This window comes from Scyliorhinus canicula, chromosome 5, assembly GCF_902713615.1.
Source record: "Scyliorhinus canicula chromosome 5, sScyCan1.1, whole genome shotgun sequence".
NCBI lineage: Eukaryota > Metazoa > Chordata > Chondrichthyes > Carcharhiniformes > Scyliorhinidae > Scyliorhinus > Scyliorhinus canicula.
The window spans coordinates 137,470,930-137,490,566 of NC_052150.1; the positions used below are offsets into that span (position 1 = coordinate 137,470,930).

The following is a 19,637-nucleotide window of genomic DNA, read 5'->3' on the forward strand; positions in this document are numbered from 1 at the left end:
ATCCAAAGGCCACAGACCGATGCCGAGACCCGCTACAACTACGCCCATACAGCAAGAAGGAGCATGATCGAGTGGTGCTTCAGCCTCCTGAAGATGTGGTTCAACTGCCTGGACCGCTCTGGAAGGGCCCCGGGTCCGGTATGATACTGAGATGGTCGCCCGCATTATGGCGGCCTGCTGCCTCCTCCACATCGTGTAGCAGATGTGCAATGTGCTGGACGAGGAGAAGGAACATCAGACATTGTCTAACGAGGAGAATGTGGGGGAGGGGGAGGATGGGCAAGACATATGGCTCAGGTAGGCACGGAAGGCTGCATGACATGTGTGCCAGGGCCAACACGCGTGCGATGTACTCTGGTGCTCTGCATCATATGACAGCGTCTGACTGCTGCCACGGTAGCACTTTCTATGGTCCACCTGGAATGATGTCTGCCTGTGACTTGGCCATTGCATAATACGATCCCACCGAACCCCTGGAGTGAAGGAGGTGGGGACGGTCAGGCCTGCCGATTCCCTGCCTGCACCCACTCTCTGGCCAGCCCAGATCAGAGGCAGGTTGTAATAGTGCTAACAGGTGTTTAATGTGAAAAATATATACATATACGTGCTCCAGCCTCTAAGTAAACTGTGCCCTGCACCCATGCCAACTTAATTGGTGTCCAACATTCTGGCCTTGTAACGCTACGTCTAGTGGGGGGTTCTCGGACTGTACAGCAGGAGTGTAGGCAGCCTGCTGTGAAACCCGGCCTGTGACCTGGGTCCCCGTTGGCGGTCATCTTGTAATAGCAATCTTTATTGTCATAAGTAGGCTGACATTGCAATGAAGTTACTTTGGAAAGTCCCTAGTCATCACACTCCAACACCTGTTGGGGTACACTGAGGGATAATTCAGAGAGTCCAATTCACCTAACAGCACGTCTTTCAGGACAAGTGGGAAGAAACCGGAGCACCCGGAGGAAACCCATGCAGACACGGGGAGAATGTGCAGACTCCGCACAGAGAGTGGCCCAGCCAGGAATCGAACCTGGGACCCTGGCGCTGTGAAGCCAGAGTGCTACCCACTGTGGTACCGTGATGCGCCTAATCTTCTGGGGCGACCGGGCCTGGGTGGGCATGGTTGCTGCTCGGGTGTCCCAGGTGGCTGTGGAAAGTGAGGACAAAGAGACCCCATTGTGCTAGGAGGTTCCGGATGGAGTATGGCTAGAACTTTGAGATTAGAATTCACACAAATAAACATAGTGTTCTACAGCAGATACCAGATGAGCAGTGGTTTTGGGGCATAAATATTACTGAGTGGGTTTAATAAATTATAACTGAAGCTGTTTGTGTTTTGCAGATACAACGTGATAGTAAATGCCTCAAATCAGATTAGTTCGTTCACATCAAATATCTACCCTATAGAGGTACAGCAAATAGTTGAGCCGAACAGGCTTCGAATGAACAATCAAGATCTTACTTCAGTTCTCTTAAACACGAGTGTTGCAATGGAAGTGCGCATTAACTATGGAACTAATCTCTCATATTGGTGGAATTTTGGCGATGGTACTGTGATCACTGGGAACAGGAAGGAGTATCACAGTTATGACAGGTAGGCAGATCCTGCTGTGAGGCCTCAATCTTCAAGAATGCTGAGTGAAAGAGGTATGCCTAGATGTTTGAAAATGATGAGTCTTTGCATGCCCCCTCTGCCACCCTCCCTCCCCCTTCCCCGGTCAAATTATCGGTATTGGGTGATGTATGAAGAATGGCTGCTTAGTCATAGCCTGAATATTTAGGAGCCCCTTGTGGTAGTATGGCTAGAGAGATCATATTACCGGAGAACCATGGTGTCATTGGTACAGCAGCCTTGCTGCCCATTGGCCCAGGCAAGTCATGTGCCTCTCTGCCAATTGGTTGTGGCTGGTCATGTGACTCCCCGCTGATTGACTGAGAGGTTGGTAGCTCCGCCTACAAGGCGGGGTATAAGAGCTCGTGCTGGCTGGCAGTCGGCCTTTCTCTGTATGACCACTGCCTGGTTCACATCTAGCGTTTGGAACTTCACTACGATTCGAGTCCAATTGATGATGCATCAATTTAATACGCTAGACTTTGAAAATGGAACTACAGATTAAGCCAGAATGCCTCCGGATCAGCCCGCATGCTGCAAACGCGTCAGCAACTTTTAAACATTGGCTGGCTTGCTTCAACAGCTAGCTCACTACTTCAGAAAATCAACCAACAAAGGAGCAGAAACTCCACATCCTCCATTCGTGCGTGGGCACCGCCGTTTACTCGATGATACAGTACGAACTGGACTATGATGTCACCATGGATCTACTAAAAGGACACTTCATCAGGCCAGTAAACCAGGTCTACGCGCGGCACCTCCTGGCAACAAGGCAACAATTCCCCGGTGAGTCTCTCGACGATTTCTATTGGGCTCTCATTGTCCTGGGGAGAAATTGCACCTGCCCGCGGTCACTGCTGCGGAGCACACCGAACTCTTGATCAGGGACGCCTTCGTGGCAGGCATGCAGTCACCCCAAATATGTCAGAGACTTTTAGAAAAGGACACTCTCAGCCTCACTGAGGCGCGGACCCTTGCATCTTCCTTGGAGGTCGCTGACCGCAATGCGCGCGCATATGCCCCCGGCCGCGTGGCAGCCCCTTGGGCAGCGTGGCACACCCCACTCGCCCCCGGCGACTCAGACCCCCAGACCTGCGCTGCAGGGCGCCCAGGCAAGCCCACGGGCCCCCACTGCTATTTCTGCAGGCAGGCCAAACACCCCCGCCCGCGCTGCCCGGCCTGCACCGCAGTCTGCAAGAGCTGAGGCAAAAAGGGCCATTTCGCGGCCGTCTGCCTCTCCAAGTCGGTCGCTGCCGTTCCAGACAGCGACCGCGGGGCCTCCCCCCGCACTCCTCTACGGCCCCGTGTGGCCTGCAGACCTCACTGCCTCCACCCCCCACTGCCACGAGTGATCCCCAGACGCTGCATTCTTGGGCCCCCAATGCCACGTGCGGCCTGCGTGCGCCGCCATTTTGGGCCCCCGACTCCACGTGTGACCCCAGGGTGCCGCCATTTTGTTGATCCCCCACCACGTGCGGCCGACGGGCGCCGCCATCTTGGATCGGCACGGAGGACCCCGCAAGCGATTACTCCGTATTGGATGACGACTCCGAGTTCCTGCCATGAATCGCCTCGGTGACACTGGATCAGACACGGCCCCGCACGCTTTCCACTGCGACCACACAGATCCACCTCAACGGTCGCGAGATGAGCTGCCTACTGGACTCCGGGAGCACAGAGAGCTTCGTCCACCCCGACACGGTAAGACACTGCACGCTTCCCGTTCACCCAGTAAAGCACAAAATTGCTCTGGCATCTGGTTCGCACTCAGTCCAAATCACTGGGTGCTGCGTGGCGGACCTCACGGTCCAGGGGAGGCTTTTTAAAAACTATAAATTTCTCATCCTTCCCCGCCTCTGCGCACCGGCACTTCTTGGACTGGACTTTCAGTTCAACCTGCAGAGCTTAACTTTTAAATTCGGCGGCCCTCTTTCCTCCCCCCCCCCCCCCCCCCCTTACTGTCTGCAGCCTCGCGTCCCTCAAGGTCGACCCCCCTTCCTTGTTCGCAAACCTCACCCCGGATTGCAAACCCGTCGCCACCAGGAGCAGATGGTACAGTGCCCAGGACCGGACCTTCATCAGGTCCGAGGTCCAAAGGCTTATGAAGGAGGATGTCATAGAGGCCAGCAACAGTCCCTGGCGAGGACAAGTGCTGGTGGTTAAGACTGGGGAGAAAAACCGTATGGTCATCGATTACAGTCAGACCATCAACAGGTTTACGCAACTGGACGCGTATCCTCTCCCCCGTATCTCCAACCTGGTTAACAGGATTGGCAGTACAAAGTCTTTTCCACGGTGGACCTTAAGTCCGCCTACCACGAGCTCCCCATCCACACGAGTGACCGAAAGTACACTGCGTTCGAAGCGGATGGGCGACTCTACCACTTTTTAAGGGTTCCTTTTGGTGTCACGAATGGGGTTTCGGTCTTCCAAAGGGAGATGGACCGAATGGTTGACCAATATGATTTACGAGCCACCTTCCCATATCGCGACAACGTCACCATCTGCGGCCATGACCAGCAGGACCACGACACCAATCTCCGCAAATTCCTCCGAACCGCAAAACTCCTTAACCTCACGTATAATAAGGATAAGTATGTGCTTAGCACCGACCGTCTAGTCATCCTCGGCTACGTAGTGCGTAACGGAGTGATAGGTCCCGATCCCGAACGCTGTCTGGGCTTCTTTTATTATGCCCAGTGGGTCCCTAACTACGCCGACAAAGCCCGCCCCCTCATCCAATCCAACACGTTGCCCCTGTCGATGGAGGCCCGCCAGGCCTTTAGCCACATCAAAACTGACATTGCGAAGGCCATGATGCGCGCTGTCGATGAGTCCCTCCCATTCCAGGTTGTGAGCGACACGTCCTATGTAGCTCTGGCGGCCACCCTCAACCAAGCAGGCAGACCCGTGGCCTTTTTTTCCCGGACCCTCCACGCTTCCGAAATCCGCCATTCCTCGGTGGAAAAGGAGGCACAGGCCATTGTCGAAGCTGTGCGACATTGAAGGCACTATCTGGCCGGCAGGAGGTTTAGCCTCCTCACAAACCAACGGTCAGTAGCCTTCATGTTCGATAATGCACAGAGGGGCAAGATCAAGAACGACACGATCTTGCGGTGGCGGATCGAGTTGTCCACATACAACTACGATATCTTGTATCGTCCTGGGAAACTCAACAAGCCTCCTGATGCCCTGTCCCGCAGTATCTGTGCCAACGCACAGGTGGACCGCCTCCACTCCCTCCACGCAGACCTCTGCCATCCAGGGGTCACCCGTTTTTTTCATCTTATCAAGGCCCGCAACCTGCCCTACTCCATCGAGGAGGTCAGGACTGTAATCAGGGAATGCCACATTTGCGCGGAGTGCAAGCCGCACTTCTACCGCCCCGAGCAGGCGCATCTGATAAAGGCTTCTCACCCTTTCGAACGTCTTAGCATGGACTTCAAGGGTCCCCTCCCCTCCAACAACTGCAACGCATATTTCTTGAGTGTTATTGACGAGTACTCCCGCTTCCCGTTCGCCATTCCCTGCCCCAACATGACCACTTCAACTATCATCAAAGCTCTCCACTCCATTTTCTCCATGTTCGGTTACCCCGCGTACATCCACAGCAACCGGGGGGTCCTCCTTTATGAGTGACGAACTGCGTCAATTCCTGCTCAGCAGGGGCATCGCCTCTAGCAGGACGACTAGTTATAACCCCTGGGGTAACAGTCAGGTCGAGAGGTAGAATGGTACGGTCTGGAAGACCGTCCTACTGGCCCTGCGGTCCAGGTGTCTCCCAGTCTCCCATTGGCAAGAGGTTCTCCCAGACGCCCTCCACTCTATTCGGTCTCTCCTTTGTACTGCCACGAATCAAACACCTCATGAACGTCTTCTTGTTTTCCCCAGGAAGTCTTCCTCTGGGACCCCACTCCCGACCTGGCTGGCCACCCCCGGGCCCCTCCTGCTCCGGAAACATGTGCGGGTGCACAAGTCCGACCCATTGGTTGAAAGTGTCCAGTTACTCCACGCGAACCCGTACGTGGAGTATCCCGACGGACGACAGGACACGGTCTCGCTTCGGGACCTAGCACCCGCCGGAGTGCAGCCACACCCCCCCAACACCAATACCCTCCCCCCAGTTCCGACCGCCTCCAGCCCCCCCGCAACCCAGCGCACAGGAACCCCTTCCTCCAGCCCGGCTACCACCAACTCCGACCAGGGGTACGGAAACAGGACCACGACCACAGCTCCCGGAGTCATGGACGACCACCGCTCCAACGTCACCGGCGCCGCTGCGCAGGTCCGGCAGGACACCGAAAGCACGCATCCGGCTGATCGAGTCAATTTGATGGACCTTATGGACTTTCATGTTCTGCTCATGTTCCTTGCCTGTGTTTTTTTAAATTATTATTACTATGGTTATTGTTGTTTTTTTTCTCTGGTACACTATATATAGCATGGTTTTCTTACACATTCGTCGCGGGTCAATGGGCAGCCATAGTTACCTCGGTACTACCCGAGAAGGTCTCTAGTCATACTACCGGTTTTATGGGCCATACGCCCCCCCCCCCCCCCCCCGGCCACTTCTTCCCACCAACCCCCCCCCCCCCCCCCCCCCCCCCCCCGCTTCTTTCTCAACAAGGGGTGAATGTGGTAGTATGGCTAGAGAGATCATATTACCGGAGAACCAAGCTGCCATTGGTACAGCAGCCTCGCTGCCCATTGGCCCAGGCAAGTCATGTGCCTCTCTGCCAATTAGTTGTGGCTGGTCATGTGACACCCCGCCGATTGGCTGAGAGGTTGGTAGCTCCGCCTACAAGGCGGGGTATAAGAGCTCGTGCTGGCTGGCAGTCAGCCTTTCTCTGTATGACCACTGCCGGGCTCACATCTAGCGTATTAAAGCCTGTTGTTTGGAACTTCACTACAACTTGAGTCCAATTGATGGTGCATCACCCCTGCCATCTGGGGAATGTGTGGGGAACACCTACCAACTGGCCCCAATAGGCCCGCTTCTATTTTATGCTGTAATGAGGGTTGATTGGCAAACATTTGACTAACATTTTAGAGGTCTCAAGTCATGGTGAATTTCAACTGTTGCCTCGAGGAATAGGAAACTATTGGTGTTAATGTGACAAAAGGTGATTAATTTCACATTTCCGTGCTTTTAGAAGAAGGAACCAAACCTAACAGTGTATTATTTAAAAGTATAATTTTTTTTGATCAATGGTTTCCATTATATTGCAGCACACAGTTATCACAACTTCAAAACCTCTGATCTCCAAAAGTAACCTCGTCATTTTCTGCCACATGCACGTTTCAGAAGACAAACATATATATTTTCTCCCTGGCTGCAATAATGTACTTATAACTACTGTTTGGGTTTTGTTTTTACAGGGAAGGAGAATTTACAATTCAAGTTGTCATATTTAACAATGTGAGCTCCGCCTCGCTCTCTGGCCAGCTTTTTGTTATTTCTGAGAATTGTCAGCCGCCTCCAGTGAAAAGCTATGGTCCATCCAAAATAGAGGTATGATGAGTTATCATTTCTTCGTGAGGAACTTAGAATGAAAAACTGAAAAAATTCACAATACACTCAAGACTAGTGTTAATGTAAGCCTACTTGTGACACTGACCTCAGTTGTGGTTCCTGGGAATACACCTAGACATAGCAGGAGGGTGAAGAAGACTAAGAAACAATAGCATCTTGTGGCTATGGGTGAAACTAGGAACTACAAGGGAGAAGTCACCATTGTAATAACTAGCTAGCATTTAAAATCACTTTGATCACCCAAGAAGAGCCACCACACTGATACCATGTTCCCAAACACCTGTGCAAACTCAGATCTTCCTCCCTGTGCAGTGAGAATGGCAAAGCTATGTTGCATCCCATCTACCACACTGAGCCAGGCCGCACCTCGCCCCCCCACCAGCATCTCCCACCCTCATTCCATTAGTGTCCAATCAATGAATGGTGTGACCATGACGATGACCTCCCGCAGGCCCCAGAGTAATGAGAAGATGTAAGACCCCATGGTGGGAGAGGCCTTTAAACCCTAGTCCTGGTCATCCACAAAGCAAGAGTCAATGAGGGCGTCCCTAATTCTGCAGCCTGTTTGGGCCCTGGCCATCACACCAGGTCCTTCCACTGCCTCCTACAGGGGTTGCCTTTCGCTGCCTTCCTCGACTATATCCGCATCCAAGGGGATGTAGCGCCCTCGATCTCCTCGTGGTCCAGCTGCTCACCCTGCTGCAGTTCTGAGTTGTGCAGAATCGAAAATGCAATTCCGCTGACTAGAATCGCGCTTCCCGACTCTTGCGGAAATTTAAGTCCATGTCGCCGTTCTCATTGACGGCTCATGTGGACTCAGAATTCCGCCCACAGACTTTTTTGAATTTATTCATTCATGGGATTTGGGTGTTGCTGGCCAGGCTAGCATTTATTACCCATCCCTAATTGCCCTAGAGAAGTAGTGAGCTGCCTTCTTGAATCCCTGCAGTCCAGATGATGTTGGTATAATCACAGTCCTGTTGAGAAAGGAGATACAGGAATTTGATCCAGCAAAGTGTTATCATCCCAGCTAAAACTACTGGACAAGTTAGATCTCAGTGTGGAACCTGCCTTGTGAGATTCTAACCTTAATTTTGTTTAGAAATGTGGAGGGAGGCCACTGGCAGAGTCACATAGACTGCTGGTGAATGTTTCACAAAATAATAAAACATTTATTAAACAAGGCAAAATGAACTATCAGAATATAAGAACTAGATGGAGGAGTAGGCCTCAATTCCACTTTGCTGCCTGTTCTCCCTAACCCTTCAACCCATGACTAATAAAAAATCTGTCTATCTCTTCAAATCTACTCAATATCCCTCCACCCACCGCACTCTGGGGTAGTGAATTCCACAGATTCAAGACCCTTTGAGAGAAGTAATTTCTCCTCATCTTTGTTTTAAATCTTCTACCCCTTATCCTATGGCCTCTTGTTGTTGATTACACAGAAACATAGAAGATAGGAGCAAGAGGAGGCCGTTCGGCCCTTTGAGCCCCCTCCGCCATTTGTCGCGATCATGGCTGATCGTCCAACTCAATAACCTAATCTTGCTTTCTCCCATTAACCCTTGATCCCATTCGCCTCAAGTGCTGTATCTAGCCACCTCTTGAATGTATTCATGCCTTAGCTTCAACTACTTCCTGTGGTAATGAACTGCAAAGGCTCACCACTCTATGGGTGAAGAAATGTCTCCTTGTCTCTGTCCTAAATGGTCTACCCCTAATCCTCAGACTGTGACCCCTGGTTCTGGACACACCCACCATTGGGAACAACCTCCCTACATCCATCCCGTCTCATCCTGTTAGAATTTTATAAGTCTCTATGAGATTCCCCCCTCATTCATCTGAACTCCAGCGAAACAATCATAACCTGGTCAATCTCTCATCATATGACAGTCCCGCCATCCCTGGAATCAGTCTGGTAAACCTTCGCTGCACTCCCTCGAGAGCAAGAACATCCTTCCTCAGGAAAGGAGACCAAATCTGCTCCACAGGAGGAAACGTCCTCTCTCCTTCTACTTTGTCAATCCCCTTTATTATCTTGTATACCTCAATTAGATCTCTCATTCTTCTAAACTCTGGAGAGTATAGGCCAAAACTGCTCAATCTCTCTTCATAAGAACAAACCCCTCATCTGTGGAATCAAATCAGTGAACCACCTCTGAATGGCCCGCAATGTAGCTACATCCCTCAAGTAAGGGGGCCAAAACTATACACAAAGATCCAGGTGCGGCCTCACCAATGCTTTGTACAGTTGCAACAACACTTCCCTACTTTTATACTCGCTTTCTTTAGCAATAAATGCCAACATTCCATTCGCCTTCCTATTATCTGCTGTACCTATATACTAGTTTTTTGTGATTCATGCACGACGACAATCAGAACCCTCTGCACAAGCACTCTGAGGTTTATCTCCAATTAGATCGTACGTTGCCTTTCCAAGGGCAGCACGGTGGCGCAGTGGGTTAGCCCTGCTGCCTCACGGCGCTGAGGTCCCAGGTTCGATCCCAACTCTGGGTCACTGTCCGTGTGGAGTTTGCACATTCTCCCCGTGTTTGCGTGGGTTTCAACCCCACAGGCCAAAGATGTGCAGACTAGGTGGATTGGCCATGCTAAATTGCGTCGGATGTGGAGTGAGGAGGTGAGCGGCCGCCATTCTCGGATGCCGTGGCGACCATGGCCACTGCTGGTGGGGGGAGGGGTTTTGGGGAAGGGTGCCGCCATGCTCGGGGGGCTGGGGGTAGGAGAGGGGGGGAAGGGGCAGGGGGTGGAGGAAGGATGCCGCCATGCTCCAGGGTAGGGGGGAAGGAGGGGGTGGCGATAGATGCCGCCATGCTCGGGGGGGGGGGGGGGGGGAGGAGGGGGGGGGGGGAAGGATGCTGCCATGCTTGGGGGGGGGAGGTGGCTAGGAGGGGGAAGGAGGAAGGAAGAGGAGGGAGGGGGGAAGGGTGCAGTCATGTTGGGGGGGGAGGGCGGTCAGGGCAGGGGGCCTCCATGTTCCGGGGAGGGGGGTGGGGAGGGTTTGACGCGGGAGCGACATGCCAGCCGGCCTGCCATGGCAGGATGGTGGTGAAGACACGCTTGCAAGTTGAGGTCATGCTGATGGGCAAAGGCCACTGGCGCCGCCATCCCGTGAGGCCACATGGCTTGACCTTGGGTGCCCCCCCCCCCCCCACACACACACACAGGAGCCACAACACCGAAACCCTGTGAGGGCATGGCTAGCCCACGGTGGCGCAATGAGGAGGGGCATGGTAAACTGGGCGGTGGACGTAAACAACTGTGGGCAGGGGTCAGGGTGCCGTGTATTTGTAGCGAGACCAGGCAACTGGGGAACACATGTATCCCATGGCACTTGGCTGTCGAGGTGTCAAAACGCCATTGTTAAACATGTTGTATCTCCCCCTGCCCCTGCAGATCCTAATGTTTGCGCAGCAGCCAGCCATGCTTGCCGCCGTGGCGGGAGCCACTGCCCTGCAGGTGGCCCTTTGGCAGCGTTGATGCAGGCGGCTCAGAGCAGCTGTGGCAGCGGCGGCTTCAGTAGAGGGACAGGCTGCAGAGGGCCCTGTGCCACCCGCTCAGGTGGCAGGCCCGCCCGCCCGACAGGTGCAGGGGGAGGCAGAGGGGGACGATGACCACCATATTTTTGGGGATGCAGAGGATTCTGATTGTGATGGGGCGCAGGGGGAGGAGGAGCAGCAGGTGGTGGTGCCAACGCACCAGAGGCGCCCCATGAGGCCTCAAGTGTACCATCACTGCATGTTGTTCGAGGACCTGCCGGACAGGGCATGCAGGAGGAGATTCCGAATGAGTAGGGAGACCGTCGCACATATATGCCACTCATGGCACACCTGGCATCATGTGGAACGGGGGAGGACATGCTATCCCAGTGACCGTCAAGGTGACGGTAGCCCTCAACTTTTACACGATGGGGTCGTTCCAGGTGCCGAGCAGGGACCTGTCCGGTATCTCACAGGCATCGGTGCATCCGAGCATTAACCGACGCCCTGTATGCCATCGCCTACCGGTACATCCAGTTTCCAGAGGACCGCGCACACCAGGATGCCCAGGCAGCGAGATTCCCCTCTGTGTCCAGGATACCGATGGTCCACGGGGTGATTGATGGGGTGCACATCACCATGCGTCCACCATCGGCGAACAGGGATGTGTTCATGAACAGAAAGTGGACCTACTCCATGAACATTCAGGTGGTCTGCGACCACTGCATGCAGATCATGCACGTGTGCGCCCTGGCAGTGTGCATGATGCCTTTATACTGCCGAAATCCCTGCCATGTTCGAAGGAACCCCCCCCCCCCCCCCATGGCTGAGGGGCTGGTTGCTGGGCGTCAGGGATTACCCGTTGCGGTCGTGGCTGATGACGCCTATACGGAGACCACAGACAAATGTGGAGACCCGCTACAATGAGGCCCATTGTTGCTCGTTCTGAGTTAGTGTGTTTAACACTCCTCCAACAGAGGAAGTGTGCTTAACACTCGCTTGGCTCTGTTTCTTGTTTCTATGCTCTGGAGTCGCCAGGTGCCATAAGAGACACCGTCACAAGCATCAAGGTCAAGTTCAAAGCAATAAAGCTATACACCAATTAGTACGCCCAAACAGTTAGAGTTTATTATAACAATTATAATAAATACTCATGCACACGCTAAAGACTAACTTACTTCTGTACCATTAAACGACTAATACTTATCTAAGAAGGAACAGGCAAGGTCAGGGAACAAGGCCTTCGTTCCGTTCTGGTCTGCAACTTCTTGTTACTACTGGTCGGTACGGGTATAAGTAATGCCTGGGTCAAGGTAGCGATCGTTGTTTTGGCACTTACTGATCGATGTCTGCTGCTCGACGGCTGGTGTAAAAGACAGGATTCTGGAGGCTGGAGTCGGAGGCCGGAGACAGGAGACCGAACCATGTGCGGGACCTTCTTTTATAGGTCCCAGGAGGTCCGTGCCCCTTGGGGCGGGCTTCCTCACCTGCTGGGGATCGATTGGGCCTTTCCCCAATCGATATGATTTGAACCCCCCCCTATCCTATGGCCGTTCCTTGATGGCTGGGGCGGTTCTTAGGACTCATTGTCCTGGTTTCGCTGGCTCCATCGTGTCTGCTTCTCTATTGAAAGTATCAATAGATACTTGAGTGTATCTATTGTGCCTGGGACTGTCCCGGTAACACCTCATTAATATGTAAACTGTTTTCCCATTAACAGCGCTGCCTGAACTCTGCAGCTGTCGGGAAACTGGTTTTTGCAAGTGTCTCAATGCTGAAAGCTTCTGCAAGCTGTTTGCTTTTGACCATGTCCGTTTTTCCCTGCACTCTTTGCAGTCTTCCATTTTGTGTTACTGGTGTCCATCTTAGATGGCTACACCATACAGCAACCAGGAGTGTTGTGGAGAGGTTCTTTGGCCTCTTGAAGATGCGCTCTGGTGCCTGAACCGCTCTGGAGGAGCCCTCCAGTACCATTCAGAGAGGGTCAGCCGCATAGTTGTTGTCTGCTGCATGCTGAAACACATAGCCCAGCAGAGGGGCGATGTCCTGGAGGAGGAGGCACAGGGGGAGCCCGATGAGGGCAACGCATCTGCACATTGCGAGGAGGAGGATGGGGAGGGGAGGGGGGGGCACAGACTCTACATGGGGGCTGGATGTGGGCGGGAGGCTGCACGACGCCACCGGCTTGGCGAGCGAGCACGCGAGGCATTGATCGCCGCACGTTTCATGAACTAGGGGGAGGGCATCGCTGAGCAAGGCACTTGCACCACCATTCCGCCCAAACGCACCACCCGGTGCCCCCCAACTCCCGCACCATCCATCAACCCTAGCTCCCACACCACCACTTTCACAGCACCTTATACCCGCGGCACAATGGATGGTCTCACACAGTTGTTTGTGTAAGCGGGTGTGATCAGTGCCGTGTTGAATGATGACAACCCGCCCTGCGGTGAGCTGTGAGCTCCAGATCGTTAGACAACGTCTGACTAATGGCCACAGCTACACCCTCCACCTCGGTGGTCCCTGTGAGCATCACGGACAGTCCATCACATGGCCATGCGGGGTAGCTGGCATCGGTGTGCCGAGGACGACGGGGTGTTGGGGAGTGGGGGTTGGAACACACACTCGGTCTCATCATTGTACCGAACTTTGACCTCAGCGCCACTCGGTCCCCTTCCCCTTCGACCCCTCAGCCACCGGACACAGCACAGAGGCATCTAGGTTTGGTGTAACAGCGACTTTAATCGTGACATTCACATACAAGTGCCCTAGCCCCTATAACTAAGCTGTGCCCTGCACCCATGCCAACTTTTTGCTTTGTCGAACTTCTTTGCCTTACGGGCCCTACCACTACGCCTTGGTGTTTCCCAAGACGGTACAGCAGGAGTGGAGGCAGACTGCTGAGACTCCTGCCCTGCGACGTGGCTCCCCGTCGGCGCACGCTTCCTGGGACAGCCCGGCTTGGATGGGCCAGGCTGCTCGGCGGGCGTGCTGGATGGCATGGTGCCACCCTGTTCTGCCCACTGCCCACTAGATGCACCAGAGACAGAACGGGGGAGTCCGAGTGTTCTGGGACCTCCCTTGCTGGAGTCACCTGGATGGGCCCCAGCACCACGTCCTCCCTCGGGAAGCCCGGTGACTCCCGGGCCACACTATGGGTCGGTGGTGCGAGTGGAGACGAGAGCCGTGGCACCACCGACACCTGGCGCTGGAGGCCCGCTGTAGCATCAACCAGGGTCTGAACATTCGCAGCGATGGAGCTCAGGGAGTGCGCCTTCCCTGTCAGGGACTGTGCAACCTCCCGCTGGGCTTGTGTAACGCCATCCAGCATGTGCGCAAGGTCGCCAATGCTCTCAGCGATGGACTGCTGGGACTGGGCCATGCCCTGCTGAGACTCGGCCAGACCCGGAGCGCGGCGGCAATGTCCAGCTGGCTCTGGCACTTGGCTGCCTGTGAGAGGGCAGCCCTGTCTGTCCTGGGCCACGGATAGCGCATGCACATGAAGCCCTATGCCCTGCAGAACCTGACCCATGGCCGAAACCATTGCCCCCATTGCCTCCACTGCGGACGCCACCCATGCGGTGTCGGCCTGGGTGGCAGCCATGACCTGCACCACTCCCTGCTCCTGGACGCGGATGGACTCCTCCAACTGCATCTGCAGATGCTGGAAGGTGGCTGTCATCCCGTTGTCCACTCCCTGGGTTTCCAAACGCATCGGGACTATGGGTGGGTCTGGTAAGTCCAGGAACCCAGGAACCATCTGGGCGGCAGCTGAGTGCTGGGCCTGGCCTGCCCTCTGACCATCCAGCCCCTTGACTGCTCCAAATTCCACCTGCTGTACCGGTTCGGCTGTGTGGTGCGCACTAGTTAGTATCCCAGGAGCCTCATCACTAATGTGCCCAACCGAGGGGAGTGTATATGCGATGGTGGAGGGTGTGGGTTACAGCAGTGACGCAAGATGCATGTCCTCAGGTCTGGGGTCTCCTGGGTCGAGCCTTGGACCATTGGATGTTGTCCCTGGCCCATGTGAGGTGCTGTGTCCGGTCTGTCCATCATCTGTCTGGCCATCCTCTGTGCATCACTGTCCAGAGTCCCCGTCCTCTGTCCGTCACTGTCCTGGCTCTCCGTCCTCTCTTCGTTCGTCTCATGGCCATCAGTGTCCTGACTATCGTCCTGCGTTCGTCAGTGTTGTTTCTGTTGGTCCTCTGTGCGTCCACTTCCTGTGCCCTGGCCTCTGAAGAGAGCCCTCCAGTCCTTCCCCTCCCTGGCATGCGTCCCTGTGAGCGGATGAACTTGGACCTGGATGGTGGGGGCTTCTCCGAGACGTTCCGGGACGATCGGCTGCTGGCCTTGGAATACACAATAAAGCAGTGTTCTTCAAACTCGGGGGCTTTACCCACGGGTGGGTCATGGGCGGGTGTCGGGAGGGTCGCAGAACCGACCTCGCGGGGCTCCCGATCGCGCAAATCCCCGCGCAGCAGCCGGTTTTTAATAACGCCAGCTACAAACTGCCTTTAAAATGGCCGCGAACATGTAAATATAATTCAGCCGCATTGCGCATGCACGCACGATCATTGGCGCATATGCGCAAAACTATGCGCATGCGTGCCGACGATCAGGCGCGTATGTGCAGTGTGGCCGCTATTTTTAAAAAATGGTCACAGCATTTTGTTTTACAAGTTCGGGATGTTTTATTCATTTTATTTATTTAATTTTTATTTTTAAAATTTATTTTATTCATTTCATTTTTTTTTACAAGTTCAGGGGTTTTTTATTTTATTCATTTATTTTATTCATTTAATTTTTATTTTTTTCATTTAATTTATTAATTTTATTAAGTTCTGGGGGGTTTTGTTTGATAAAATTTTACAGGAAAATAATGCAGAGCTTTGGACAGATGGAGACTCCATACTTTCCGACACCGGAAGGCTTCGCCTTCATCTAACAGGTTCCATTGGAGGAGCGTGTACGAGGGCCAAAGGGACCCAAAACCATTTCCTCCATTTTTATCAGCAGCAAACAAGGTAAAGGAAAATGGTGGGTCGCTCAGGTCGACCGGCATGGGTCTTGAAGATCGGCCGGGTTGGGTCCCGAAGGTTGGCCCGTTGGTAAAAATGTGTCCCCGGAAAAAAAGTTTGAAGAAGACTGTAATAAAGCATGTATCGTTAGAAACGCGGAGTCGGATGTGAGGGGCTGGAGATGGCAGCTTGAAGGGGTGGAGTGTGAGGGGGGAGTTCTGGGGTGGAGGGGGCAGTGGGAGGGGGTGGAGAATGAGGGGGGTGGGGAGGTGGGAGGGGCAGTGTGAGGGGGTGGAGAGTGAGGGGGTGGGGGAGGTGGGAGGGGCAGTGTGAGGGGGTGGAGAGTGAGGGGGTGGGAAGTGGGGGGGCAGTGTGAGGGGTTGGAGAGTGAGGGGGAGTGGGGGGGCAGTGTGAGGGGGTGGAGAGTGAGGGGGGAGTTCTGGGGTGGAGGGGGCAGAGTGAGGGGGGAGTTCTGGGGTGGAGGGGGAAATGTGAGGGGTGGAGAGTGAGGGAGGTGGGGGAGGTGGGGGAGGTGGGGGAGGTGGGAGGGGCAGTGTGAGGGGGTGGAGAGTGAGGGGGTGGGGGAGGTGGGGGGGGCAGTGTGAAGGGGTGGAGAGTGAGGGGGTGGGGGGGCAGTGTGAGGGGGTGGAGAGTGAGGGGTGAGCTGGGGAGTGGGGGAGGTGGGGGGGCAGTGTGAGGGGGTGGAGAGTGAGGGGGTGGGGGCAGTGTGAGGGGGTGGAGAGTGAGGGGGAGAGGTGGGGGGCATTGTGAGGGGGTGGAGTGTGAGGGGGGAGCTAGGTGGTGGAGGGGGCAGTGTGAGGGGGTTGGGGAGGAGGGGGGGCTGAGGGAGTGTAGCCAGGCAGAAGTCTCACTTGGTACTGCGTCTCCGATCTGGCATGATGCTACCTCCCGGGTGGTGGCTACCCCAGCGAGGTCGAGAGCCCTCTGCTCATGGACGGTGACGGGGTGCAGAATAGGTCATCCCCTCCGGTTCTTGCACGCTCACAATGGTTGTGGGCTGTCTTGTCCTGCAATACAGCAGGTTGGGTTGGGTGCAACATGGTGCCCCCCCCCCACGTCCTGCGGGGTGGGGGGGCACGCGCAGCACGTGGTGGGGGGGGGGGGAGGGAGTGGTGGGGTGTGGCCCGGGGGAACTCTCGGGGTACTTACCCTGGCCGCCCCCGTGAGGTCATGGAGCTTCTTGTGGCACTGGTCTCCTGAGCCGGGGGTGTGCCCCACAGCGCTGACGGCGATGCCCACTTCACGCCAACTGCGCTTGACTGTGCTGGTCGGGTACCGGTGGCCACATCTTGGGCACAGGATCTCCCTGCGCTCTTCAACTGCGACCAGCAATGCCTCTAGGTTAATGTCCCGGAACCTGGGAGCGGCACGGCGGGGCTCAGCCATCTCTCTCTGTCAGGGCCTGTGCGCGGACCGCGCACATTAAATGACGCAGCGTCATCCGAGCATCGCGCGATGACGGCGCTGCTCTGGCGCCATGCCCACCGCTTTTCTCATGGCCCCACTGCTGGCCCCTTTTCAGGGCCTAAATCGATGCTGCCGGCGGCCTGTTTGCACCGTCATGAAAGACGACGGCGTTCACGACGGCGCGGATACTCTAACTCACCATCGGAGAATCCCAACCACTATTCTACCTATTTTAGCATCACCTGCAAATTTGGCTATTGTACTTTCTATTCCTGAATCCAAGTTATTAATATAGTTTGTAAGTAGTTGGGGCCCGAGCACTGAACCCTGTGGCACCCCACTAATTGCATTCTGCCAATCAGAAAAAGACCCATTTGTCCAAATCTTTTGCCTTCTGTCGATTAGTTAGTCCTCTATTCAAGCTACTAAATTACCCTTAACCCCAAGTGATCGTACCTTGTGTATTGACCTTTTGTGTGGCACCTTATCAAATGCCTCTGGAAGTCCAAATATACTACATCTACAAGATACCCATTATCCACTTTGCTTGTTGCATCTTCAAAGAACTCTAACAAATTAGTCAAACATGATTTACCCTTTGTAAAACCATGTTGACTTTGATGGATTGTATTTTGACTTTCCTAATGTCCTGTTATTACTTCCTTAATAATGGATTCCAACAATTTCCCAATAACAGATGTTAAACTAACTGATTTATAGTTTCCTACTTTCTGCCTCCCTCCCTCTTTGAATAAGGGTGTTACATTAACATTTTTCCCATCCACTGGAACATTTCTCCCATCCAGGGAATTTTGAAATATTATAACCAGTGGATTCACTATCTCCACTGTCACTTCCTTTAAGACCCCAACACGTAGGCCATCAGGCATGGGGGCTTGTCTGTCTTCAATCCCAATAGGTTGCTCAATACTTTTTCTGAATTGATGAGCATTGCTCTAAGTTCCTCCCTTTCTATTGCCTCTGCATTACTTGTTATTATTGGGATCGTACTCCACCATGAAAACTGAGACAAAGCACTGCTTTAGTGTCTCGCCATTTCTGTGTAGGGCAGCACGGTAGCATTTTGGATAGCACAATGGCTTCACAGCTCCAGGGTCCCAGGTTCGATTCCAGTCTGTGCAGAGTCTGTACATTCTCCCTGTGTGTGCGTGGGTTTCCTCCGGGTGCTCCGGTTTCCTCCCACAGTCCAAAGACGTGCAGGTTAGGTGGATTGGCCATGATAAATTGCCCTTAGTGTCCAAAATTGCACTTAGTGTTGGGTGGGGTTACTGGGTTATTGGGATAGGGTGGAGGTGTTGACCTTGGGTAGGGTGCTCTTTCCAAGAGCTGGTGCAGACTCGATGGGCTGAATGGCCTCCTTCTGCACTGTAAATTCTATGATCTATGAACTCCCAGTCTCATCCTCCAGGAGACCAATATTAACTTCAGCTAATCTCTCCCTTTTTTTGTAAGAATAGGAACATTTTATATACTTTTCGATATTTTGTGCTAGTTTTTCTTTCCAAATTTTCCTTTGCTCTTTTTATTACTTTTTCTGTAATACTTTGTTGATCTTTAAAAGTTTTGCCAATCTTCCAACCTTCCACTAGCCTTTGCAATATGGTATGCCTTAGTTTTTGTCTTTGTTATCTTTAACTTCCTTGCTTAGCTATGGATGTCTTTTCCTCCTCTACAATCTTTCTTCTTCTCTGCAATACATTTTAGTTGGGAGAAATTGAACATCTCCTCAAATATCTACCACCGCTCATCAACTGCCTTATCTTTTAGTCTTCCTGCCTAGTCCACTGGGGTCAAATCTATCCTCATGCCTATGTAATTACATTTGTTTAACTCCAGAATGCTAGTGTGGGACTCCAATTTCTTGACTTCAAACTGAATTTCAAATTCTAGCATGCTGTGATCACTCTTCCTGAGATACTCTTCCCTATAATACACTAGTCCTTCACCCCAACTATTCTGTCACAGATATATGCAGATTTTTAAGGATAACACAAGTTACAAATTTATTTGTACTCTAATGTTCACAGTAAGTACACAGTCCATGTAAACTAATAAGTGAACTGTGGTCAGATGCACCACACTCTGGAAAAAGTGACAGTTGCCACCCAAAGCAACTTTGGGATTTCTCATCAACTCTCTCCTTGCCCCTACCCCAGGTGCTGGTCTCACTGGAACTCTGTCTTCACTCACAGCTCCAGGGATCTGTGTTCAATTCCGGCCTTGGATGACCGTCTGTTTGGAGTTTGTACTTTCTCCCCGTGTCTGTGTGGGTTTCCTCCGGGTGCTCCAATTTCCTCCAATAGTCCAAAGGTGTACAGGTTAGGTGGATTGGCCATGCTAAATTGCCCCTTAACGTCCAAAAAGGTTAGGTCGGGTTACGTGGATAGGGTGGAGGCATGGGCTTAAGTAAGGTGCTGTCTCCAAGGGCCGATGCAGACTCCATAGGCCAAATGACCTCCTCCTGCACTGGGGTACAGGCTCAATGTGTTCTCGCTAAGGCAATAGGAAGGTGTAACAAACTTAGAGAACCA

The 19,637-nt window shown here is 53.4% G+C and overlaps 1 protein-coding gene across 1 annotated transcript in view; it reads left to right on the forward strand.

The window, feature by feature from the left end:
- The window catches only part of LOC119965687 (polycystic kidney disease protein 1-like 1), a 289,484-nt gene that overhangs the window by 24,594 nt on the left and 245,253 nt on the right, over window positions 1–19,637 (forward strand). The window contains exons 5-6 of the mRNA XM_038796448.1: window positions 1,337–1,588; window positions 6,986–7,118. Coding sequence (XP_038652376.1) covers window positions 1,337–1,588; window positions 6,986–7,118 — 385 coding nt within the window. The remainder of the gene's footprint in view (window positions 1–1,336; window positions 1,589–6,985; window positions 7,119–19,637) is intronic.